The following is a 26,163-nucleotide window of genomic DNA, read 5'->3' on the forward strand; positions in this document are numbered from 1 at the left end:
GGAGCAACACCTTAGACCTATCACGTGCAAGTCTAAACGCTGCCTCCTCCGTATCAACACCCGCCCCACTCATTTCCACGTAAATCTAAAAATCCCACCTGCACACTTCCTTTTCCCATCACCTACACAGTATCAGCTCCTAAGTCCCACATATTGGACCTCTTAACAGTCTCCTCAGTGTTGCCTCTCCTTTCTGTTCCCACTCCGCTACTGCCTTCTCCTGGCTCTTACTTCAAGCTAGAGCTACTGTAATAGCTTTTTAAATCATTTGTCTCTAGTCCATCCTCTCCTTGCTGCCAACCCACCTTTCATCCTGATGTAAGAATTATCTTCCATCACAGATTTGCTCCTCTACCACCTGATGAAAGAAACCACTCCAGTTGTATCCTCTGACCCACTTAATTTTTTCTGCTTAACCTAACGTGTAAGAACCCCTACAACAAAATGTAAATATTACTGGGGGACTACTAGCTATTGGACCCCAAGCTAGGTGTTTCACATGTGTCCTTTCATTTCACTGTCTCAGAGCTGGTGGGCAAAAGGCTTGACTGGTTTTGGTACAAAAATCTTCCCTGGATCACCTATCTGCCATTCAGCAACGCATGGATGAGACAGATTTCTAACCTTCACACCGACATCAGATAACCAAATGTTCAATAAAAAGAAGGCTCTATGTGGTCTGTGTGTCACAAAGGCCCATTACTACCCAGATGAACTATGCGACCAGCTACCTCCCCGATATGGGCTGTGTATTCCCACCTCCTTTCCTTTGATGTGGCTTCCTTCACCTTGATGTTCTTCATACCAAAACCTAGCTGAAGTGCCACATCTTTCATATGACAATGATCTCATCTTAAGACTCTGTAACCATCTGTCATGTGCTGCGTTTCAGTGATTTATTTATAGACCCGTCTCTTAAACCTATTAGAATATAATCTGTCAAGTGTTCATTAAGATAACACTGGATTATAATCTACATATAAGCAAATTAAAAGTAAAAATACTTTAAATGCCTAAGTTCAAATGAGCTCTAATTCTCCAAGGCTGCTCTTACATTACGTTTTTAAATTCTCTATTGGAATTAGGGAAACCAAATTAATTTCAACACCTATTAAGAACATACAAACATCAGAGAAATTTTACTTAAGTGTGTAATGTCAAAATTGAAACTACTGGTCTGTAAAAGGACAGTAAAAGAGAAATATGATCATTTAAAATGACAGGAAGATATTTAAGTATCATAATGCAGCAGCACAGATAAAAAACCTCATTCTGATATAAAAGGAGAATTCTAAAGATCTAGTGTTAATGCTCTGCTATTCTAAAAACTTATCTATAATTCATTCATCACATTTTTCGAGCTCACTATCTACAATGTGGTGTTGAAGATCTAGACTTGAATTTTTCTTCCCAGGAGGCCTTTATTTTTCATGATCCTTTGTAACCACGGAATCAACACGTCTAAAAGCAAAGATTGAGGTTTATTTTATTAAGTCTATCAGACTTAATGTAATGGGCACATTTTCCCTCCAGCAAAAACTATGAAATAAAAGAAACAGAAGTACAGAAATGGCAGGATACCATGGGCGAATACCTAGATACAATTAAAATATGCTGAAAAGCTCTGAGGTCCTATCAAATGCCTGATGTTCACAAAAAAGGAAACAGCAACAATAACAACATAGTAGGTATTCCATAAAGCAACTACAGTGAGCAATTTATTCATCTAAGCATTTTACTCTTACTTTTTCAGAATTATCTCAGATGCACCCTTGCTGAATATTCGAAAACTTCCATCTGAATTTTTCAGGACAGTACTCATGGACTTCCTAACAGAATTGAAGGTGTAGACTTTGTACAGTGCTTCTTCTGGTATTTCATTTCTAACATCCTGATAATCTCGTTTTAAATCCAAAAGAAGTCCCAACAAGGCACATTCAGTTTTATTACCAACATGACGAGGTAATCCACCCTCTTTCTCTGGTGGCTATAAGAGAAAAAGGTTTAGAAACTAGTATCATCTTGTTTCTCTATGACAGTTTAACTTATAATGTAAATAGAATGTGACATTCTAAAACAAAACTACATAGGAAACTTCTAGTAATATCAGCATTTCAAAGAGGGACACAAAAAGGTACGGTAGAAATGATCTCTGGGGCGAGAAGGACATGGATTCCAATCTCAGCCCTGCCCGTTACTAGCTACGTGAATTTTTGGCAAATTACCCCACTGCTGTGGTCCCTGGCTTCAGCATCTGGAAAACAGGTACACTTATGACCCAAGAATTAAGTGAGATAAGGCATGTCAAGTTTAAAGTTGGCTCCTGGCACACAGTGAGATTTAATAAATTTTAATTCCTTTCCTTTTCTCTTCCTATTTTCATTAAACATTTATGTTACACAGTTCAAAATTAAATCAACTATACAAGTTTTTAAACTTAGAAGTATATGCATTAAAATAAAGCACTGTTGCCTTAAACATATACAAAAGCTTTATTTCCTTCATCATATCTTCACAAATACCACCTTATATATAACTATCACTACAGTAATAAGGCCAGATATGATCATCTTTACTTAACAACTGATGAAAGTAAAGCTCAGACTTTCAGCTAGTAAAAGGCAAAGCCAGATCTAGAACCGGGATCTCATAACTTTCCAGTCTAATAATCCAATTCATGCACATTTTCAATTTGTAGTATTAATTTGGTTCATGGTCTTGACCCATGAATCACCAGAACACGTATCAACTCAAGCAACTCCATACTTTATATTGCAAGTAAGACTTTTAACTTGCAAAGTTAAAAATATTTTATTCTAAGGCAGCACAAAGTCTAGAATTAGTTTATTGAGTTAATTTCAAAAAGTCTAAGGATGATGGCATTGGCAGGGTATACTGAGAAACCAAACAGAGCATACAGCAAGCATAGATAAGAACATATTCATTTAAGTTGAAATCTGGCTTCAAAATTTTCTCTAGAAAATTGAGAGCTGACTTTCTACAATAAGATAGCCTGGTCTTTCACAAAATAAATTTAATAAGAATTAAAAATTAAGAACTTATTATAAGGCTTGAGAGTTTCTGAACACAGGAAATTCAAAATATAGGAGGAGGAAAATGCAAGTAAACAAGGTGTAAGCTGATCAACAAGTCTTACTTGTGACACAAATTGTATTACAGAAACTTACATACATTATCTAACTTATGTAACTTCTAAAAACAGATTCAGTTCTCCAATTTATATATAATAAGGATAGGTCTGAAGAACTACACATAATCTATTATATAAAAATTTTCATATACAAATTAATTATTAAAGAAACCTTACCAATATTTTTGATGTATAAGCACAATTCACAGAAATTCCTGTTACAAGATAGGACAAAATATTTGGTGGAATAGCTTCTGGTTCAGGAATCTTTTTATAGTGTTTTTCATTTATGTAAGCTTGAACAACCGTCATTCTGTTCATTGTCAATGTTCCTGTTTTATCTGAACAAATAGCTGTAGCATTTCCCATGGTTTCACAAGCATCCAGATGCCTTACTAAGTTATTATCTTTCATCATTTTCTATAGACAAAAAAAAAAAAACCACAAAAAAAACCAACCTAGTTAGGCTACACATACAAAACCAATCACCTCATTACATAAAATTGCAAAGTACTTTAAATTAAGAATTAAAACTCCCAGCTATATACAGATATACAGTATAAAGCATTTATAAATTTAATACCGGAAGAATTTTGGTATATTTAACCTATTAGAATAAGCTGAAGAGCATATTAGCTTTCTGGGGTTACATTTTTTTTTAACCAATGCATAACATAAATTTAGTACATGAATATAGATACTTGTACTCATACGCAAATTATGTTGACTATACTCCTCCAAAAGCTTCTGTGAAGTGTCTTCACTTTATGTAAAAGCAAAGACAATCTGTATTCCACCTACAGAGGTACTTATGGCATTGTAAAAATATATGACTTTTAAGGATTAAATTTTCTCCTTATAAGATGAAAGACAAATCACCAAGGAAAAAATAGCTTTTATCAGTTAAAATACAGAACTGATAGGCATACAGTTATCTGATTTTTTTTTTACTCTGATAGACTAAGATAATGTATCAAAACCAGAATGGGTCATTTTTATCTTTTCCATATGCTGATACACCTGGCATTCTCATCCTTAGGATAATCTCTTCCTCTTATTTATAAGAACAAAATAGTCTCTAAAAAACTCCGAAGAGTTTTCACAGTAGCCCCAAAAGGCATTTAAGTTAAAATGCTTGATATTCATTTTCAAAAATGTAGAATGGGTTAAAAAACTACAGAGCTAGTTTATAAAGTGTGGCCTGTGACTAGTGATACACAAGATACTGCAGAAACTGGTTCCTTTGAAGAAATAAATATGGGGAAGAGGTGTACCTCTCAAATTACTTGTGATTTATATGAATATTGAAGATTAAAAGAATGAAGTTCTATAGTGAAAAAAGAAAAACGCTCAATTTCACAAAGTACTAATAAAGGATCCAGAAAGACCACACACCTCCAAGAAGAACAACGTTAAGTGGTAACATTTGGGCTAAACACTTTTAATAAAGAGATTAAAGGACAGCAGCTAAAATGCTCTTATCTATTTCCTATGAATGTAAATTAATTCTGCCTATTTTTTTTGATCCACTGAAAAATTAATGTCATTGATGACTACTCAAGATGAACGGACAGTATTGATAAAACGATAACTGTTTCTCCCAATTACTACTAATTATTTCAAAACATCAAAAAAAAAAAAAGACAAATAGGTATTGCACTGTATTTCATCATATTGAAACATCTGCCATTTGAAATGAAAATGTTAAATGCCTGAAAAGAAAATAACAATAAGCAAAAAATATTCTTATCCTGACAGGTTAACTGTGTAAGATGCTGGAATTCGCAGGATCAGAGGGCGCCAGCGGAAACCGTGACTGTTCATACGGCTCAGCACCATCAGGAATACTACTTAAGAACTGCTCATTTAACACCAGAAAATTGACAAGAGCGGCATTCTGCCCGTTAAGTATGATTTTACCTGCAAAGCCATTTTGAAAAATCCAAATTGCCCAAAAAGCTAATAAACCTTTTTGAAAATCCAATTCACCTTTTCCATATAAGATATAAAATTAATTAAAATAAATTAGTAATTTTTAACCAGATTACAACTTCAAGCAAACCGTAGTGAGCAAAACCATCAAAGCTCGTTTTCAGCATTCTACTCGGCAACTGGGAACTGACGCCAGAAGAGACAGAAGAGGAAGAGCCGGTGATTCACAGGACAGAGAGAGTTGGCCCTGGACTATGTGACAATGTCAGGGGGCTGGTGAGGTTGGACCAGAGGAGCACCGAGAGGTCTGCAGGGCCACACTGGCTGGGCCCTGAGGGACAGAGGGAGCTTGGGTTTTTTTCTAAGTGTGACGAGAAGTCACTGGCATTTTACACAGGGAAATGACAGATCTGAATCCTATTCCAGGAACTGGCGTCCGCCTACTATGCAGAAGTTTGGCTTTGTTGTGATGAGGTTAGAAGAGCAGAAACAAGAAGCCCTGAAAAAGATGGACTTAAGAGACGCCTCTATGCTGTGTTTCTACAGGTCAATGCTATGCATTCTTCCTTTAATTTTACAGATGGGGAAAAGGGAGGCCATACAGTGAAACTTAAGCTAGACACTGCCTAGCGGGGCTGTGCTCAGTTTGGGTCAAGGCTGCCTGCAAGGAAACATATACGTCCGGAAGTGTCAGAGACCTTCAACTCTGGGCAGGGGCAGGACCTGTGACAGCATTTCTAAAGGAGACTATGCATTTCTGGAAGACTCCTACTTTCAGAATCAGAAAGAAAAGAGGCACCACAGGTGTCAATTTTCTCCACCAACTAAAGCTTTAAACTTAGTAAATCGACTTCACCGTTTTCTGCTTACCTTGACAGAGTAAGCCAGGGAGATCGTGACGGCCAGGGGGAGACCCTCTGGAACCGCAACCACCAGAACCGTGACTCCAATAATGAAGAACTTTACAAAATACTGTATGTAAATTGGTGTGCACTCTGCAAGCCATGGTCTCTTCTGAACCCAGAATGTATCAATGACAAAATATAATACTAGAATGATAACTGTGATGGCAGACATCAACAAACCTTTCCGTATATTAAAAAAAAAAAAAAAGAAGAAAGAAAGAAAAAGAAAAAAAAAAGTCATTATTTCAGTAGTCCAGACACTCCCCATTGTCAATTATGTATTAGCAACTGGAAGAAATTACCACTGGTTTGAAAATACTTTAATGTCTCTGAGAAATTGTTACTTTTTTTGTTTTTTTTTTTTTGCAACTAACTCATCATTTGGCATTATCAGATTTAATTTCTGCTTCCAAGTATAGCCCTGTCCCCAGGAGAACTGGTAGAAAAGTGTTTATGATTCTTTCCTAGACTTACTTGTATCTTCGGCCTTCTACTAAAGCTAAGACAAAATAATAGGTAATGACAAAGAAATACCAAAAGCTTAGAATGAATGGGTACTTCATGTGCTGGTAACTGCTTACTGCTGAATGTGAAGCTGGTAGAAATCTGATTGATGGGGAGATCTGGAATTAAATATATTCAACCCTATGTTTTTTATTAAAAAAATTATTTCTCTCAATTGTTATCTATCCTCAGTTCTTCAAGTTCTACAAACCATTTACCTATTTTGTCGACGACTCAGCCTTTTACAGATGAGTACTGAAAAATAAGACCAGTTCACATATCCGCACCTAATACTCCAACTACCTTAAATCTACCCCTTCCCCAAAACTGAGGTAGTATTATCCTTTAGCTACATATTACAAAAAGCAAGTATTTGCTATTGGATAAACTTATTCAGAACGGGAGCAAAAACCTCACTTTTCCCAACATACTCCTAAGTAGAATTATGTAATTTAAGTGATTTTTTTTTTTTTAAAGATTTTATTTATGACAGAGAGACAGCGAGACGGAACACAAACACAGGGGAGCTGGGGAGGGAGAAACAGGCTCCACAGCAGGCTTCCTGCTGGGCAGGGAGCCCGTATGGGGCTCGATCCCAGGACCCCGGGATCATGACCTGAGCCGAGGGCAGATGCTTAACTGACTGAGCCACCCAGGTGCCCCAATCTAAGTGATTTTAATAGTATATGCTGATTTATCCGCATGTTCTTTCACATACATGATACTGCTAGAGGGCATGCTATGTTTTTAGCTAAGAGCTCTGCTTCTGCTGCCTTTCTCCACCTGAAAGTGGTTGTATTAACAGATATTTCTAGTGAGGATAGCAATTTAGTAACTTTGGTCTCACCAGGATGGTACTTAAGCTAATCCATTCAATTTAAGTAAAGTGGATTTTTCAGAAAAACATGATCTCATTTTCTTCATAGTCAATAAAAAGATGAGCAACATGTGTGGTGAAATTTCTTTTTACTAAAATAAAGTTGGGGGGCACCTGGGTGGCTCAGTCGATTAAGTGTCTGGCTCTCGAGTTCAGCTCAAGTTATAGTCTCAGGGTCTTGCGCTGAGCCCTGCCTCAGGCTCTGTGTTCTGCAGGGAGGGCTGAGGATTCCCTCTGCCCCTCTGCCCCCGCCCCCCCATGCGCACTCTCTCCCTGGTTCTCTCTCTCTTCAATCAATCACTCCTTTGAAAAAATAAAATACAGTTGGATAATCTGCTTTGAGTAACCAAGGGCACTACTAGCACTCTCTCTACTGCTCCCAGAAATCCTGAGAAATTCAGACATGGGAGTACGGGCGGTTTTTGGCACGAACCCTAACCTCACCCCTTACTGCTAACTCCTTCCATGTATAATGGGGTTAAGAGCCCCTCAGCTGCCATGACATCACAAGGATCCGCAAAACTCAAAGACCTGGTAGTCTGTGGATATAACTGAAAATATTTTTTAAACCCCTTCCACTCACAAAGCAACTATTTGCAGACTTAAGTGGGTCTAAAGGCCATTTTCAAGCAGAAAGTCAGCATATTTTAAAAGCAAAACACCTTATTTTCTTCTATCATACCTGCTTTGCCAATCTGAACAGCCAGCTTTGTAAGTTTCCCTTGTAAGACAGATTTTTCCTTTTTTGGCAAATTTGCTTTCTTTTTGTCTTTTTCATCACCATCTCCACCTTCTTCGCTCTTCAAAGGCTGCATTTCCATGGCTGCACCATCCTGGGCTTTCGCTACATAGAAGAACAAATAAAACGTCACTACATTTTTTAACGCACACAAAACTATTAATTTTTTGAAACGTATCAGTTTCTTATAGAAACTAGAAAAGATTTAAATATTCGGCTTTGTGTGTGCATGGGTATCTATGTCTAGCCAAAGAAAACAAGACAATAGTGATACTAGGTTGTGAATCTCTGTACCAGATTTGAAAATGTGCCAGGTAATAGGGATGAGGGAGAAGAAGAAATGTGGGATCCTTAGAGTAAGAACTAAATACCAAAATCATTTCTCTCCCCTCGTGTTGTGTTTGATAAGGTTCGTTTCCAAACACTATAAATACCTCCCAGATGTGACCATAATGTAGATTATGTGTAAACCATATAGAAAAATGTACATGTTTACAGACCTAAATAAGCATCAAGAAACCATTTCAGTTGTATATTCTATTTCTTAGACATTTTTCCTAGCAGTATTATAATAACGAATGTTAAAAAAGTTGAAGTGCTTAAGTTGAAAGTTATCTACATCTGGATTTTTCTTAGCTTACTACCACAAATCACAGTTAAAATCTTATTGCCACTGTAAGGGCAAAATGACTACGGCACTGGCAGGAAGAGAAGTTAACCCAAGTTAACATAAACTGTTGATTTCTCCTGCCACATGTATCCTACTTTTGGATGAATACAGTATATAGTAGATATACTTTTGTATATAATGAAAACAAGCTAACTGTACTCTTATCCTTGTGAACTTACCTTTGTTGCGATTCTCAATAGCTCCATCTTGTTTCTTATCTGTAGGAACAAAATGGGAATTAAAGCTTTCCAAAGGAAATAAAGACAGCCATGCTGAATTATGCAGAGGTAGTTCACATTTCTATAACAGAATTGTTACACAATGGTGTGTGCTTGTACAGATAGAAAGCATTTGGCTTGCAATGACCCGCTGGGTCGATCACCTCCTAGGTCTTCACTAAGGAAAATACGCCAAAATAATTTGGGACGTCTATACCTTTTCAATTTCTCCGTAAGACTTTACTCTCTTATATGCTGCAATGAACCCAAATATGGTACCAGAAGATCTCAAACCAAATACTCATGTAATTCTAAGAAAGGAGAAAAGGGCAGGGGTAGGGAGGGAGGGAGACATGTCCTGAAGATAACAGGCACACAGGAGGGCTGTGCTGGGAAGGGGAGAGCTGTTGTTGGGAAGGGGCGCAAAACCCACACAGAAAAGACAGGAGAGGCAAGTAAGTAAAATTAGAATATGAATAAAAAGAATGGGCCAGTAGGAGTACCAGTTGAGACAATTCAGCAAATTAGTTTCAATCTGGAGAAAACAAGCATAGGAACGTCTAAAGCAATAAAATAATCAAGGAAGGACTACATCTATTGTTTGGAGCAGGCAGTGGAATACTGAAAATGAGAAGGGAGGCAGAGCTCATTCAGTCAATTTTTCTCCTACCTTCTCTATCTAGAAGAGCTATCTTCAAACTGGGAAACGTGGAAGAGAGTCAAGAGGGAACAGCTGTTCACGATAGATGAGGAGATAGTATCTAGCTACTTTCAACAGGCTCTGAGTTCAGAGGAACCAGACAGCTACATTCTAGACTAGGAAGGAAAGGAGAAAGATTACCCCCAACTGCTTTTGGGTAACAGCCAAAGCAGTCAAGAGAATGAGAGAAGGGCTGACGTCCACAGATGGAAAAATGCCCCACTTCATGAAGGGAAGAAAAAAAAAAAAAAACCTCAACCCCAAGAATCAAAAATGATAAGACAATGAATTAGATGTTCATTCCTGAGAATATTTTTGACGGGTTTAATCAAAAAAGAGATGTAAGATCTTAGAAAAAACAGAGCTTGTTAGAAAAGACACAGTAGGGTCAACAAGTATCAGGTCATGATGCAAACTCCCCTTCCTTTTTAAATAGGGTCCGTTGACCTTTGACTACTATAAATTAGGATGCAGCAGTGTCTGGTTAAGAGCCAGACAAGCAGGTCTGATCCGCCACTTACTAGATCTCTGACCTGGAGCAAGCCCAGCATCTCAGCAGGTTTCTCATCTTTGCATCCTAGGGTTTTAAGGATTAAGGAGATAATGCACACAATATTGAGTAAGTGGTATCATTATCTCTGGTTTTCAAACTGCCTTCCACTCCACCTTAAGAAACCTAAAGAGGCCCCAGGAGGGCTATGGAAGGACTGGGACAAAACAACTTAGAATGGGAGGTCTTGCTAACCTTCACTTGCAGTCAGTTTTCAAGTATGGTTTTGTTTGAACTAAAAATTTCGCAGCTGAAGATGAAAGCCAAAAAATAAAACATCCAAATATTAAAATCGTGGTTGTAGTTAAAGCAAACCAAGATTTTAGCAAGGTTTTTATTTTAGAAGATCTCAAAATACTTATGTGTAAGAGAGAAATATGGACTTACTATCCTAAGTAAAATTAAGTACATCCAAGTGGCTAAACCACAGTAAACTGCTATCACCCTAAAGGAAAAGAATCGTGTAGGCGCAAACCTGAGTGGGAGAAAAGGGTGGTGCAGCAGGCAGAGCAGGATGGGGAGCGCTTTTTAAGAAAAGTAACATGTCTCCAGCTGCGTGATTCTGAGCTGTCTCCCTCCTCATGGCAGTTTCTGGTAAGATGCTTGTGGTTAAACTATGGTTATCAATTTTTGCTGAGGACAGATCACTTGCAGGGACAGCAGATACAATGGATTGAGATCAAATCTCTAAAATCTTGGTATCTAATACTTTGGGCTAAATGTAATAAACAGGGTAAATGTCAACGGGAAGTCTTTGTCTTATGTCCAGAACCCACCGACTTAAGTATAGATGGGGAAAACGTGAACAATAGAAAATGTGAAATAGATGAAAAGCTCAAGGAGACCAAAATGTGATATGGTTGACAAAGTTATGACTGAAGATGCAGAAGAGATAAGCATTGGAAGTGAGAGTTTAATTCACTTTGCTGCTCAGATAATGGAAAGACACTAAGACTAAAGAAAAACAATAAAGGCCAATGAAAGTATTCGAGGAGATGCTCCATTTGTCTGGCTACGGTAAAAGGGACTGATGCATTCGCTAAAAGCCCTTGATGGACTGTGACGTCTACAAGAAAAATCAGGAAATGGAAGAGACTCCACTAATTCTACCACTTGAAAGTACTACAATGAGTAACTTTTTATAGAACATTTCATATCAGAACCTCATAAAAGAAGCATATCTTTTCTGTGCCAGTTCTTCTAACCAGTTGCTGTATTTCCAAATACCAATTCTCACAGAAGATTGTGGAACTTACTTTTCTTTTCCTTTTTCTTTTCATCTTTCTTTTCTTCCTCTTCACCTCCAGCTCCAAGTAAGGTAAAGATAATTCCAGTTTGAGAATTAACACCTACAGCAGTAACGACCATTCTTCCAGAGCCTTCCATTACATGAGTACCTACAGCAACAGAAAATTTACTGTTTTAAAATTGTTAGTTTTTTTTCCCTCCTACCTTCACGTTTCAAACTTTAGTCCTACTGTCTTTCATATACAGTACTTAATAACTTCAATAAGACATTAAATAACCTAAATTCTTAGGCTTAAGGGTTTAACTCTGTAATCCATTTCATCTGAATTCAAAGTGCACTCCACCACTCATGTATCATGAGAGATTGGTCAGCTTATCATATCTCAACTCCTCACCCATAAAATGAGGACAAGAGTACCTACCCTCAATAAAAACAATGAGACGCAAATAAAGGCACACATGTAAAGTGCCTTTGCACACTGCCTGGAATCTGTGGGCATTCAAGGAATACACATTAATTTTAATTGTAAAATTATTACAATGATCATTACTGACACTACTGAGAAACACACTGCGTAAAAAGAAATGTGTTTATAACCAAAAGGACTCCACAGCAACAAACTGCCCTATTTACCGCACCCAAACCCGTATCTCTTCCTAAACCAGCTTTCCACCCAGCCAGCCTACATTACTGCAACAAGCCTCCTAGCTAGTCTGTCTTTCCAATTTGTCCTGACATCAGTTTTAATCTCTCTAAAACGTGAATTTTTTCACAAATGTCTCATGGCTCAAAGACCTCTGATTCTACACTAACTAATGGATTAAATCCAAAGTCTTCAGCGTGAGATCAACCAACCCTTGGTTAAACCTTTCATCCATTACTCTAACATAAAATGCCAATATGGAAAGCTATGGAACAGAAATGGGGACATCGATTATATACTGACCATCCCTTACGACCATCTTGAAAGTTGGCAAGCATTATTTTTTCTTATTTCCTAAACATTTGCCCAAGGTTATATAACAATTAAGTGGCAAGACAAAGATTCAATCCAGCTTGGTCAAGGGACAAAGGGCATATTCTTCCACTACAATGCCCGTAAGTCTGCTGACCATTCTCCGACTTGTATAGCTACCTCTGCACCTTTCCTAATTAAAAGGCTTCGCATCTCTTTAGTGTAATATTGTTGTGAATTTAAGTGGCCTTCAAAAGCAACTCTTTTTTCTAAACTCCCAATAAAGCCTTCTTTACAGTTATCACATTTATTTGATCTCCTAGTTTACAACCATATGGGCAGGTTCTGTTGTCCCACCACCATTTTATCTGCCAAGTCAACGCACAAAGTTTATTTGCTAAATAATGTCATAAAGCACAAGTCCTTATTCCAGTAGTTAAAAAATTATATTTGTCTTCTAATTACTGGGCAATTTATCCAATGTGAATATTTTAGGCCTTTGATTTTCTTGCTTTTATTCTTTGTTTTGTTGTTGTTGTTTTAAGTAGGCTCCACACACAGCATGGAACCCAACGCAGAGCCTGAACTCAGAGATCAAGAGACAGATGCTTAACCAACTGAACCACCCAAGTGCCCCTGATTTTCTTGCTTTTAAAATTCTATATTCTGAGTATTTCACTGATTATTAGCTTCTCTGTCAGTGAACAGGCAAAGCAAACAAGAAATGAATTTCAGGATAGTGAAACAGTATTTATTGAGCAACTTCTACATGTAAAAGGCAATTTCTTTCTTTTAACGATTCTGGCTTTTGGCAGATTTCAACTTTTTTACATTCTATTCCTCCTTACCACAGGTAATCAGATGCTGGTGGTTAATGTGCTCAGGCAAAGTAAACAGTTTTTGTTCTGGTCATATCCCCACTGCTAACTGAATAACTGCTTTTAAAAAATCTAAATTTAAAAAGCCAAGAACAGCAGTGAGGGAATGGCATCATGAGAATACATTTAAAAATAAATGCATTTTATGTTTTTTAGTACATTTTTGGAATAGGGAAATAAATGGAGAAAAACTTTCCCACCCACATTACGATAAGGGACTCTGCAAAGTTATTTCGGTCTTTTCTTAGCCATGGAAAATTTGCAGAGTTCTTGTGGTACACTTGGTGTGTCTGGGACCTGAGACTACATAAAGCTTACTAGCAATCTCCATTAAAATAGAAAAGAACCAAAGTTCAGGTAAAGGAAATCAACCTGAAGAGCTAAGCACTCTGTAAATAAGCTAGATGTAGACAGAAGTCCGGCAGTATATACGGCAAAAGGCAAGAGAATATCGCCTTAGTTCGCCAAATACCGTGGCCCAGACAGTCTGTGGGGGTTAAGGTCTGATTAGATTGCTTCCCCGTCCTTGGAAAGACTATAGATGTTACCCAGTTAACAATTACAGTTTCTCAAAACTACAGCAAGGAATAAATAAAATAAGTATACGTTGTACTTAGATATACCGAACTTCTATATCTAAGATATGTCTGCTTGGAATGAATTACAAGCACACCCATGTAAAGAAAAAAACAAACAGGATGTTCTTGGTAGTGCAGAATTTTGAAGGTATACAAATCCCAAGATTTTTCTTAAGAAGTAAATCTATATTATAACTGGGACCTCTACCCTTTAATAATGGTATTTATGTAATTACTCTGATTTTTAGTGGTGGGATGTTTTGCAATCGGTGTTTTAGGCACATATTTGCAAATCTTAAAAAGGTAAGTTACACTGAAGTATATGCCTGGAAGTTGTGGCTTTGACTTAAATGACTTGTCACCAGCTTGACTTTGGTTTCAGTAAAACCATGCTCAATCAATTAAAATATAAGGTTCACTGAGAAGAAGTGAACGATTACAGCTGCCAAATTATTACACAGTTCAATCAGCAGAAATCTCCTTATGACGTAAAATGTTAGCGTTCTATTAACACCTGAAAATGGTAATAGAAGACAAACAGGCAGCATTCTGTGCACTCCAAGCTCCAGTGTAATTCAGTCTAGCAAACATATATCAACAATGATCTTAGAGGCAATTTTACAAATTCTATAAAGAACATTAGAAAATTAAGAGTAAAAACCTGGAAATCTAATGTGAAAGAACTGGCATGCTTTTGGAGTCAAGTGTGAGACTGTGGGGCTCCCTCTCACTCAACATTTTCGAAGGCTGCGTGCAAATTTTCCCACCATCCCTTCCCTTTCATTTCTAATTAACCTCAGGTCAAGCTACCACAGTTACTGTTGGGAGAGCCTCCCAACAAATGGGCCACGTCCCCATTTCAAACAGTGCCCTTACCTGTACAAATCCTACTCTTTGTTCTCAGCACGTCTTACCTATGTGAAAATTCACTTCTCCCTAGTAGATGTGTGCCACTGCTAGGCCTACCGTTGATCGGTTATGTAATCTTTGATAAATAATTTAGGTCTCAGATTTATTCCTCAGCAGTTAAATGAGGAAGCCAGATTAGATCAATTTTAAGGATTATATCAGTTCTTAAAAAAGAATTTAAAAAAAACCAACAAAACCCAAAAAACCTGTCTTTGGTAGTACATCCAAGGGAATTCATTCATTTGCTTTAAAAACAATCATTCTTTAATTTTATACATCAACAGGCCAAAAGAATTAACATAAGGCAGAAAAGTAGAAATCATTAGGCTTATATTTCAGTTTTATCATTATACTAACACTGACTCAAAAACTCTTATTTGGATTTTTTTTTTTTTTTAACTTAAGCTCCTCATTTGTAAAATAGGGCTCTGGATTCAAAGATCTCTAGTATCTCTGCCAACTTAAAAAAAAAAGTCCCTAAGGATTATAGGGTAGAAGCTAACATAAAATACAGAATCCTTCAGTTGTAGGCTCTTAGAGAAACTGTGTTTGCTGACAACGGGATACAATCGTGGAAGAGAAAGAAGTGCAAAGATAAGAAAGAAGTTCATACCTGATAGAAGTAAGGGATCCTTATCTAAAGATTTCTTAACATGATCAGATTCACCAGTCAATGAGCTTTCATCAATTTTAAGATCATTGCCTTGAATCAGTATGCCGTCAGCTGGAAGAAGATCACCTAAAACAAAAAGCAATGGTATACTAAACTGCCAAAAGGATTACAGGAACTTTACCTCTAGCCTAAGAGGTACTGCTCGTTGTTTACTTACCATATTTCACCTGAGCAATATCTCCAACAGTAATGTCAGCTACAGGTATCTGAATGACCTGACCACCCCTGATGACCGTGAACTTCTGTTCTTGTTCAATTCGACTCTGCAAACCTCTAAACTGTTTTTCCTTACTCCAGTCATTGAAAGCTGTTACTAATACCACACACACTACTGACAAGAGGATTGCAGCGCCTTCAATCCAACCAGTTTCTCCTTCACCTTCTTCCTCTCCAACAGAAACTTCTCCACAAACTATATGGAAAGAAAGAAAATGCTTATCAAAAAAAAAAAAAAAAAAGATTCTGAATTGATGACAACAGACATTCTATAAGTTAATTATGATGTTTACATACCTTGTTAATTTTACTCTAAATACCTTACTGAACCCAAAGCATTCCACAATGATAAGAATGCTTACTATGTCAAGTTCCCTGCCACAGAAGACTCTCACCCTCAGGGCACAGAGGCAGTCTAGAGTTCTAGTTAAGAGTAAGGACACTGGGGAAGATGAAATCACAGCCTCAAGGCAAGTTACTACTTCTGAGACTCCGGTCCCTTAATCTGTCAAATTAGGATAATACCACTTACTCCGCCAGAGTTGTGAGGATTAAATGAGAGAACACTTTAATGTAGGCAGAGCAGTGGTTAAGAATTCCTTCACAGTTGACCAACGGTTAATGCTACTAATCATTACATATATTAGACAAGATGTACAGGAAAACTTAAATACTACATGCTACCCATGAATCATGCTTATTTACTGTATCAATTTTACAGGAGTAAAGCAACACTTGGTTTCCAGAACATGAAAAAGTAAGCCAAGGGCTACTCATTAACCCAACTATTTGGGCACCTGCTCTAGGTGCCAGATAGTACTTGAGTGGCTGGGGACACAGCAGTAAGTAAGACACACAAGCACTGTCTTCGCCTGAAACCCATACTTAGATTGGAAGGTGTGGACAGAGTATAAAGAATTCAGATAATAAAACACAAATAATTAATTTCAGATATAGCAAATGGCATAAAGAAAATAAAGGAGGGTGATGTGCTATCACGTGAAGAAAGGGCTAACTGTGGTTTGTGTGAACACAGAAGGCCTCTCTGAAGTGTCAATGACATTTGGGCTAGGAGCCAAATGATAAAAAGGGAACTAGCCATATAGTTGCTTTAGAGCGTTCCAGGAAGAGCATTCCAGGGAAAAGATAGAGAAAGAGCATTCCAGAGAAAGATTAAAATCAGTACAAAGGCTCTATGGCACAAAAAAGTTTACAAAAGAATGAGGGAGGAAAGAACCTTAAAGGCTCAAAATTGAAGGTCAACAATTTTGAAGAAAGAACAATGAAACCGTGCTACTTAGACTTTGGGCTACAATCTATTTGAGAGTCTAAAATCAATTCAGTGGCTCATGACCAGTATTTCAAAAAATGAAACACAGCAAAATAAAGAGGATATATACACAGTAAAGGTAAGCATTGCTTCTTAAAAGTTCACTTGGGTTATTTATAAATTCACATGAAGGCGTATGTTCTTCTGCATATACCTATATAAAAAAGTTCTTTCTTACCGAGGATTGAGCTGAAAAGTCTGAAGAAAGTCAATTATTCTCTTAGGACAGGTAAAGCAGGAAAAAGATTATTCAAAGAAGAGAATGAGTAAATAAATGATACTAGAAGTAATTAAAGCAAGTTCCAAAATCATGAGCATGAAACAAAGATATGATTTGATATATAAAGATTCTGAATAAAGATTAATCCAGGAGAGGTATGTGGGACAGATGAAGAAACAGAACACAGCAGAGTGTAATAAAATCAACTGGTGGCGGTGAAATAAAAGGGATGATGTGAATGAAAAACAAATAAACAAACACAAAAACCCAAGGACCATCAATAGGATTTAGCCATCAATGGGTACAAAAGCATGTTCTCCAAAGGAGATAGCACTACGACCCATCAAGAGTGCTAGCTTCCCCATCTAAATATAAAAACTTCTCTTTGAATTACATCTGAGCTGAAGAAATGACCACTGTCATCGTACACAATAACTAGTTTATGGTTTACAAGTTCTGAACAGTAGAAGCCAGCTGTAGGACAGCTTCTCCTCCCCCTTTCCCTTGCCCAGAAGATAGATCAGCTCTCTGAATTAAGTAGCCCAAGTCTGGACTCAAGAACTGATGAAGGCTGAAATACCATGTTGACCACTTTTGCCAACTTGAAATGCAGGTAAAATATCATCTTCCAAGTGAAGCATTTCAATGGGCTTTCACCTCATTGGTTAAAAATTTAAAAATGAAAAATGTTACAACAGTGTACAAAAACAACACATTGAAAGCAGAAGATGGAATTTGCCAGTCATATGTCAACAGAAACGTTTATTTAACTGATGGATGGAGTGAAAATAAATACCATTAGTGAATACACTTCCTGCACTTGGATTTACATAACGCTGTAAGTTTCTTTACAGCTATCAGGAACATTAAAGCCAAGTTCTAAAATAAACTGAACTCAGACCCAAATCAAGGGAAATCAAGGTTTAACCAAAGTTATAAAATATAATAATGTATACTCAATCATGCTATCAATAATGGTATTTTATGGTTATTAAACATCAAAATTTTAAACCTCATTTCATCTTTTTAATATTTCAGTTTATATTTTTGCATATGTTTAAGACTATGCACATTATAAAAATACAGTATATACAATATAAATATACACATTACGTAGACAGCTCAAAATACATTTAATTCACAAATGCATCATTTGCAGATATATGCTCAGATTTCTTCCCAATAAGGTATATAACCAAAAAAGTTTAAAGATCAATGCGAAAGAGATCGGGGGGAAGGAATTATGAGGCAATTATATCATTCTCAGCTTTAAATCTCGTATGCATATTTAGAACTAGAAGACTGAATATTTCAAAAGAGAACATGAAACAAGTCGGTGCCATATTTCATTTCATATATAGTTCTACTTTAGATTATATAGATAAAGTTAGAATGATCTTGAAACAGATGGTAGTAAAATACTTCTAGAAATTAAATCCTTTTCCTGATGATCATCACAAATTTTTAGAGTAGCTGCAATGAAAAAAATAATTGCAAAATCAAAGTCACAAAAGGATTATAGTTTACCAATTATACACACACACACATATGTATAAAGTATTTTGATAATGCTTTCAGTGAAGTCCAAGTACAAATATAGCAACACTAATCTGTCTCTCCCAATGTGGTCCCCTGTAAATTCACCTGAGAGAGATGCAGAGTCTAAATTCAGTCTACACTCTACTGCAAGGCAAATACTCCATTCTTAAAGTTCTGCACTTGAGCTATTTCTTGGATGGTGCATCAAGTGTGTACATTAACAATATAAAGAAGGAGTTCTCAAAAGTACCATCTAGGAACCCCAGGAGGAACCCCCAAGGTCAACTATGTTTATAGTAATACTAAGATGTAATCTGCCTTAAATTTCAGGAGTGTGTAGTGGAATTTTCCAAAGACTACATTACGTGTGCTAACACAACACACTAAGTGCAGAAGCAGATGAGAATTCAGTTATCTTCAATTATGCTAGACACTGAAAAGATACAAAGAAATGAAGAACACTACTACTCCTATTTTCATTATTTCATTTAAAAAGTTCATTAATAATAATTTCAGTATTTATAATTTTCTATTATAACAAGAACTTAGTTATAATTAAAAAAATTTTTTTTAAAGATTTTCTTTATCTATTTGACAGAGAGAGATCACAGGTAGGCAGAGAGAGAAGAAAGCAGGCTGGTTATAATTTTTAAATGCAATATATTTTTAAATTTCTCGATTTTAATTAAGAATACAGTAGATATCTACAGATGTAACTCATATAATCCAAAGGCTCTTTGGAATTCTTAATACTATGAGTGTAAAGGGGCCCTGAGACCAAAAGGTTTGAGAATCATCAGTATTATGCTAGTGACTAAAGATTTGTTTACAGAGTAGGTTACAGTGCTTATTTTCACACCAAACAGCACTAGTAAGAAATTTTGAGAATTTAGAGTTCCAGGACCGTAGAAAGACAATTAATGGATTTCAAGTAAATTACTACTTAGTGTTAACATGTAACATGATGAAAAGAGTACACTAATAAATGTTCAAAAAAAATGTAAACACTAACTTTTCACCACCTTCCAGTAGATTGTGACCCTTTTTTGAAGTGTCTTACGACAGGGACAACTCTAGACTATCTTCCCAGTTGGATCTAATGACAATATTCTCCTTAAGTAAATTCGGGAAACTACATCCTACAAATGAAAGCAGTCCAAGTTCCAAAACGATTTGTCCTGGTAACAAAATCCACTCCCACTGAAAATATTTTTTTTAGTCTTATAATCTTGGGAGTAAAAAATGTTAAAAGTTAAAAAAAGTTAATAATCTGCCAACTCACTGAAATGTAGAATACCAATTCCTAATATTCCATAATGCTAGTTGGGTAAATAGCACTACAGAACTTAGCTGTGTGTTGCTGAATATGGTATGACCTTTCTTTGTCATATAAAAGACATGCATTTACAGACCCTCAGGTCTACCCACACATGTACACAGATACCTTTATAAGTAACCCACACAAATGTACTTTTAAAATCTGGGAGACTATGTATCAAAATGGTAGAGCAGTAATCTCTAAGAAGTGAGATTTTGGGTGAATAGTATTTCCTATGAATTGTCGTTTTTCCCTCCTCATCTTTCTATAGCAAAATATGTATTATTTAACAAAAATAAAGACAAGTTTCAAAAATAATTTGGCTCAATGTTGACAAGAATACTGCCTAAATCTTTTCTTATTTAGATCAGTGATGCTCAGTCACAGGCAATTTTGCCTCCTATGAGAAAACTGGCAATATGGGGATGCATTCTGGCTGCCTCCACTGGAAGGTGGTGCCATGCAGGGCAACAAAGAATGTTCTGGTGCAAAATATGAACAGTGCTACTGCTGCTGAAAACCATTGATCCATACTGGGCTCAGATAAAATAATGTATTCTGTGACCAACTTTCTCAAGCAAACGAACAAAAAGACCCAAAAAACAAAACTCAAATGAGCTCCAGGCCCACCTTTTATGGAATTACTTTAAATCACTGCCTAAGCCAAACTTAGAGTCAGCAAATACTTATCAAACTTTTCATAACTTAAAAGGCGTAAGAATAAAGTTTTTACCAACAAAAATATTGGTCCATCACTCTTCTGATATAAAAACTACTATGCGTTCACTCTACGGTTTTAAATACAGCAAGCAAAACCCAAGCTAGATTTCTCAGCAGTTACAGAATGTACCGTCAAAGAATATCTATTTTAAATAAGCTTTTTAAAAAGGGTAAGAAATTTAAAAAAGAAATGAACACAGAAAGGTGGGAGAAAAACAAAACCATTTGTAGTTATAAGTTAAAGTAGATATACCATTACCACTGTATGATGTATTTTTCTACTGGTCAAGAAACTTCATAGTAGAAACATTTTTAGAATGTCAAGGAAATTACCCAAATCATGCATATAATAACACAATTTAAGAACTTGAAAAATAATGGATTAGGTAAGAGAAAAAAATACTGTTTTCGTAATGCTTCCCAAAATTAAAAAAAAACACACACACACCAAAATTAAAACTATAATTATCTCAATATAGTGTTCGAAGTGGCACAAACCCCACTGATATATGGCTTAGCTCCTTGACAACACATGATACGGCACAGTTTGGCAGCTTTTTTAACCTCTGTATTTCACTTAGAAGTGACACCATCTCATAGTGTTACTGTACAATTATCCGAGATGGACTATTTGAAGAACTATTAAAAGCACTATTAGAATGGTGTCTAGCATGGTCAATAAATGCTGACCTGCTATTATTATTACATTTTAAGTATGCAAATGAACTGAACTTACCAACATCACACATTAAAGTCTTTTTCTTTTTTCCCCTCCCCAATTTACTTACGTGCATTATCCCCTTCTGGAGGTTGATAAAAAGAAAGGCCCAATGATACTATGGCTGCAATTTCTAGTATAATTAAAGTGACATCTTGTAATGCTTCCCATACTAATTGAAGAAAGGTTTTTGGCTTTTTAGGAGGTATAAAATTCTTTCCAAACACTGCTTCTCTTCTCTCTATATCTGCAGGGTTTCCACTTAAACCTAGTGAAAAGAAACAAATTTCAGCGAAAAGTCTCACATTTACAAATGAAACTACCTATTTTATTCAAAACATATTCATCACACTTTAGATTACAATTCCTAAGATCCTGTTGATAGGATTTTTATGCATTAGACCAAATGTACAGAATTTAAATTCCTGAAAAACGTGTACAGAACTTTAAAAGGACATTTCAGGTAGACAGCTCCAAGATTGGATTAAGAATTTTCACTTTTCCAAACTGCTTATTTTTGATCAAATTACTTTATACCATCTTGTAGACTGCCAGAGACCAGAACTGATATGACAGCTGGATGGGTTTTATACTGAAATTAAACATCTCCCTGACCTTTACGTATGATGTTTTTGCTCCAAAAATGGGGAATTATGTATTTATTTGATTTACTTACAGAATCTTGGTTAACTCTTATTTACTAAAGAACAATGAAAAGTTAATTTAAACTCTAAACCACCTCTACTAAAATGTCTACTATATACTTGGTACTGATAAAAGATTTGCAAGTCACAAAAACCAGAAACTTAGGATGATTTTTCTTCAGAATTTTACTTTTAGGATTTTGTTCCAGCTTAAGAAATAGGTAGTGCCACTGACCGCACCCACAGTCACTGCAAGGGAAAAGATGCATCACAGGACACATAACATTTATCACTTGAATGTAGGAGTGGAAAGCTATGAGGGCAGAGGTTAAGGGAGAGCTGGATGAACATCAATTTTGCCTTTCCTTCACCCCATCTAGCAGGTTCTCTTCTAATCTAACCCTGCTGATCCTATCAAACCTAAATATATTCCCATCAGCTAAAGCAACGTTTGCACAAAATTATATTTTTGTTGGGGGGGAATGAAAACACAGGTAGCAGTGACAAATGATTTGTTCCCTTAGTCTGTTTAAAAATATCAAAGGAGGCGGATAAGGTACCAGAATGATACCACTTTCAATTTATCATCATGAATTGAAATTTATAATTAATTTAGTTAACTTAATCTTTTTCGGGGGGTGGGGGTTGAAAGAGCTCATTCTAAGAGAACAAGAAAGGTACAAAGTATCAAAGAAAGGAGGGAGACAGGAAAACAGCAGATTACTGGAAGGCTCTTGGTTTTCAGTGTTTCAGCTGGTGATCTCAATGTGGAGGCAGGCAGAGAGTGGAAGAGAGAACAAAGAAATTATGCTGCTACAAAAAACAGTAAGAAATGAATACAAACTTTTTAAAGTAATTATTGACTTTGTTAATGTTATCAAGAATATTCCAGAGATGTTTTTATTAGCAACTGTAACAAGGTCAGTCCATTCTGGGCAAAAAGTGTTTCAGATTGTCTGATGACAGAAGTCATCATCTGAAATCTTCCACAGAGCTCTGGGCTTTGAAACAGAGTTTTAAAAGAAAGAAAGGAATCAAAGGACTGTACTAATTGTGATCAGGGGAAAGACAGTATGAGAGATGCAACTTGCAAATTATAATTTAGGAGCTACATAGTTCCTTCTGACTAGAGCAATGCTCCCAGATCACACCTGGCTACAAGCAGTTAGCACGGGTTTGTGGTTTAACTGAGGGATAAGACAATCAATGTAGTGACGTTTTCCACAAAACAAAATTTATTTTAAAGAACTAAACCTTGCAATGTTCTGAGATTATGTGCTTGCTGCTTTTTGAATTAAGTGTTCTTTCTTTCATATAAAGATATTACATAGTAAGTTTGTCTTGTATTTCAGTGATCTTACTAGCAAAAATAAAAGACTGCATTCTTTCCCTGTGTCAATCACCAATATTTTTTTGCTAAGAACTCGTCTGAAGATATCGGTTCTATCAGTTTAACTTACACTTAATAGGACCTATCATTAATTACGTATTTGTAACACCTAGTAGTTTAAAATATCACCACTATTAACTATAAAATAACTGGCCAAAACTTACATTGGTTATAACAGAGGCCAGTATTTTATGTTAATGCTAATAAAAACATGTCTTTAGGGGCGCCTGGGTGGCTCAGTGGGTTAGGCCTCTGCTTTCAGCTCGGGTCATGGTTTCAGGGCCCTCGGATCAAGCCCCACATCGGGCTCTCTGCTCAGCAGGGAGCCTGCTTCCTCCTCTCCCTCTGCCTGCCTCTCTGCCTGCCTCTCTGCCTACTTGTGATCTCTGTTTATCAAATAAATAAATAAAATATTTTTAAAAAAAAGTCTTTAGCCAAAGAACTAAAGACAGCTTAAAAATGTAACTGGAGGAAATTTAGAAAATAAAAAAGCAGCTGGTCTTAAGGGTTATTGTAATTCTTCTGTACCACCCCCAAGCACACACCTAGGACATTAACATCAATAAAGTTATCTGGTTTAGGAACAAGAAGGCCTAGATTCCAGTTCGCCTACTGAAATTTTGCACATAGGACTTAACTTCTTCAGCTGGGGGAGGGGCATTAAAATTTGTTGGTGTAACTTACAAAGTTGTTTAGAAGGACCCAAGAAGAAGGTACAAAGTATCAAATCATAAACTTAGAATAACAGCTATTAAGTAAGGGGATGACAAGTTACAAACTGAACACTACAGGTTTTAATTACACTTGAATTTCCACAAATATCAAATAATAAACTTATATAATATAAATATAATGAAGTTAAGGGTTTTATAACAATAGTCTGTTCCCCAGCAAATATTTACTACTTCAAGGGACTACTCTACATCCGGAAGAATCACTGTGAACAAATTATACATTCAGAAGCTTGTGTTACATAGCACCGAAACAAAGAGACTAAGTAACACAGAGAAGACTAGTATTTATTCTACCTGTAACAGAAACCTTTCTACAATGAATGGGTTTTAAAGCACTGCAGTAATAATTGATGTCATTTTAATCGTTGTACAAAATATAAACTGAAGAGTTCAAGAGTGGAGGGAAAAGACCATTATTAGGGAGGCTGTTGCTGTACAAAGTAAGAGATGAGGGTAGCCTGTATCTGAATTTTTAATTGGATCTACCAATTATCCTGCAAAAAGATCAGACAGAACTTGCTAAAAGACTGTACATGGATGAAAGAAAAAGAATAAAGAACAGTATTAGTATTTTGTGGGTGGGGAATGGGGGGTAGGGGGTCTATACATTTAAATGGATGAATACTAAAGACGTTTACCAAGATAGAGCAGGCTTTGGGAATCGCAGAATTGAGTGGAAAAAGAGAGGCAAGAGTTAATGTTTTTCATTTTAAAGATTTACACAAGAGATGCCCATTAAATAAACCAGAGGAGATGTCTGTGAGACAGCTAGCTAGCCGTATCTGGAACTCAAGGAAGAGCCCTGAATCAGAGAATCATCAATGTTTATAGAGGATTCTGGAGCCATGGGCCCAATGAGAGTTCCCAGAAAGCAGATGGGAGAGAAGGTCTGAGACCTAGTGCCTTGGAACCCTCCCAACATTTGAAGGTCAGATAAGGGAAGAGAAGCCAAAGGCAACCCAAAGAAACAGGTGGGGATGAGGGGGAGGGGCTCAAAAACAAGCTCATCTAATACTATGGAAGTCTAGAAAAGGAGAATTTTTTTTTTTTTAAACAAAGATGAATATCATGTGGATGATTCTGTCAAATGAGTAAGATGAAGACAGAGAATGGACGACTGGCTTTCACTAGATGGAGGCTGACAACCTTGATTAAGAAATCTTACAGTAGAGTGTTGTAAAGAAAGTCTGATTAGAAAGAACTGAAGAGAGAACAAGAATTAGAAAATGAGTGGAAACTATGGTCATAGAACTTCTTCCAGGAATATGATATAGCAGAGAAAAATTAAGCAGTAAAAGTGAATTTAAAGTGTAAATAAAACCCATTAGGTTTTTAAAAAGCTGAGTGATAGATATTAGCTCAAGTAATTTACAAGTGTAAATAATCATATAGAGAAGACAACACAAGAAACAAAGGCTAACACTAGAGTAAAGCCTTTGAAGAGGTAAGGGGAATGGAATCCAGGGTGTAAGTGTTAGGCTGCTCTAAGTGCAAGAAGAGGCTTCCACTGTTAGGAGAGAGAAAGCAAAGTTCTTAGGCAAAGGGAGAGAGCTAAGCTGATGAAACTAGTAAGGAGACTACATGGTCTGAATTTTTAAAACAGTGTACATGTGACATGAAATCATTAAGTATAACTTATGAATTAATGTAACAACAAATCTGCCTAGTACCACTGGCTCAGTTGATGGTAGTGTAGTGTCAGTGAGGCAAAGGGCATGTTTTAGCACTGATCTCCTCATGGCCCAGTTACCTTCACAAACAGAAAAAGTATTTTAAAAACCATCAAAGGTAGAAGTAAAAATGAATAAAGAAAACCTGATTAAAAATGGAGCTGGGGGCACCTGGG

General features: G+C 36.5%; 1 protein-coding gene across 8 annotated transcripts in view; it reads right to left on the minus strand.

The window, feature by feature from the left end:
* The window catches only part of ATP2B1 (ATPase plasma membrane Ca2+ transporting 1), a 123,857-nt gene that overhangs the window by 29,618 nt on the left and 68,076 nt on the right, over nt 1-26,163 (minus strand). For all 8 annotated transcript variants that reach the window (XR_006607537.1, XR_006607536.1, XM_013054206.2 and 5 more), the window contains exons 3-11: nt 21,620-21,817; nt 15,646-15,900; nt 15,429-15,554; nt 11,503-11,643; nt 8,958-8,996; nt 8,052-8,213; nt 5,954-6,168; nt 3,329-3,571; nt 1,746-1,987 (exon numbers count right to left, since the gene is read on the minus strand). Coding sequence is in view for 6 of the 8 variants with exons in the window: in XM_013054206.2 (XP_012909660.1) it covers nt 1,746-1,987; nt 3,329-3,571; nt 5,954-6,168; nt 8,052-8,213; nt 8,958-8,996; nt 11,503-11,643; nt 15,429-15,554; nt 15,646-15,900; nt 21,620-21,817 (1,621 nt within the window). In the remaining 2 variants the exon portion in view is untranslated. The remainder of the gene's footprint in view (nt 1-1,745; nt 1,988-3,328; nt 3,572-5,953; nt 6,169-8,051; nt 8,214-8,957; nt 8,997-11,502; nt 11,644-15,428; nt 15,555-15,645; nt 15,901-21,619; nt 21,818-26,163) is intronic.

This window comes from Mustela putorius, unplaced genomic scaffold (genome assembly GCF_011764305.1).
Source record: "Mustela putorius furo isolate JIRA1106 unplaced genomic scaffold, ASM1176430v1.1 tig00000640_pilon_pilon_pilon, whole genome shotgun sequence".
NCBI classification, from domain to species: Eukaryota; Metazoa; Chordata; class Mammalia; order Carnivora; family Mustelidae; genus Mustela; species Mustela putorius.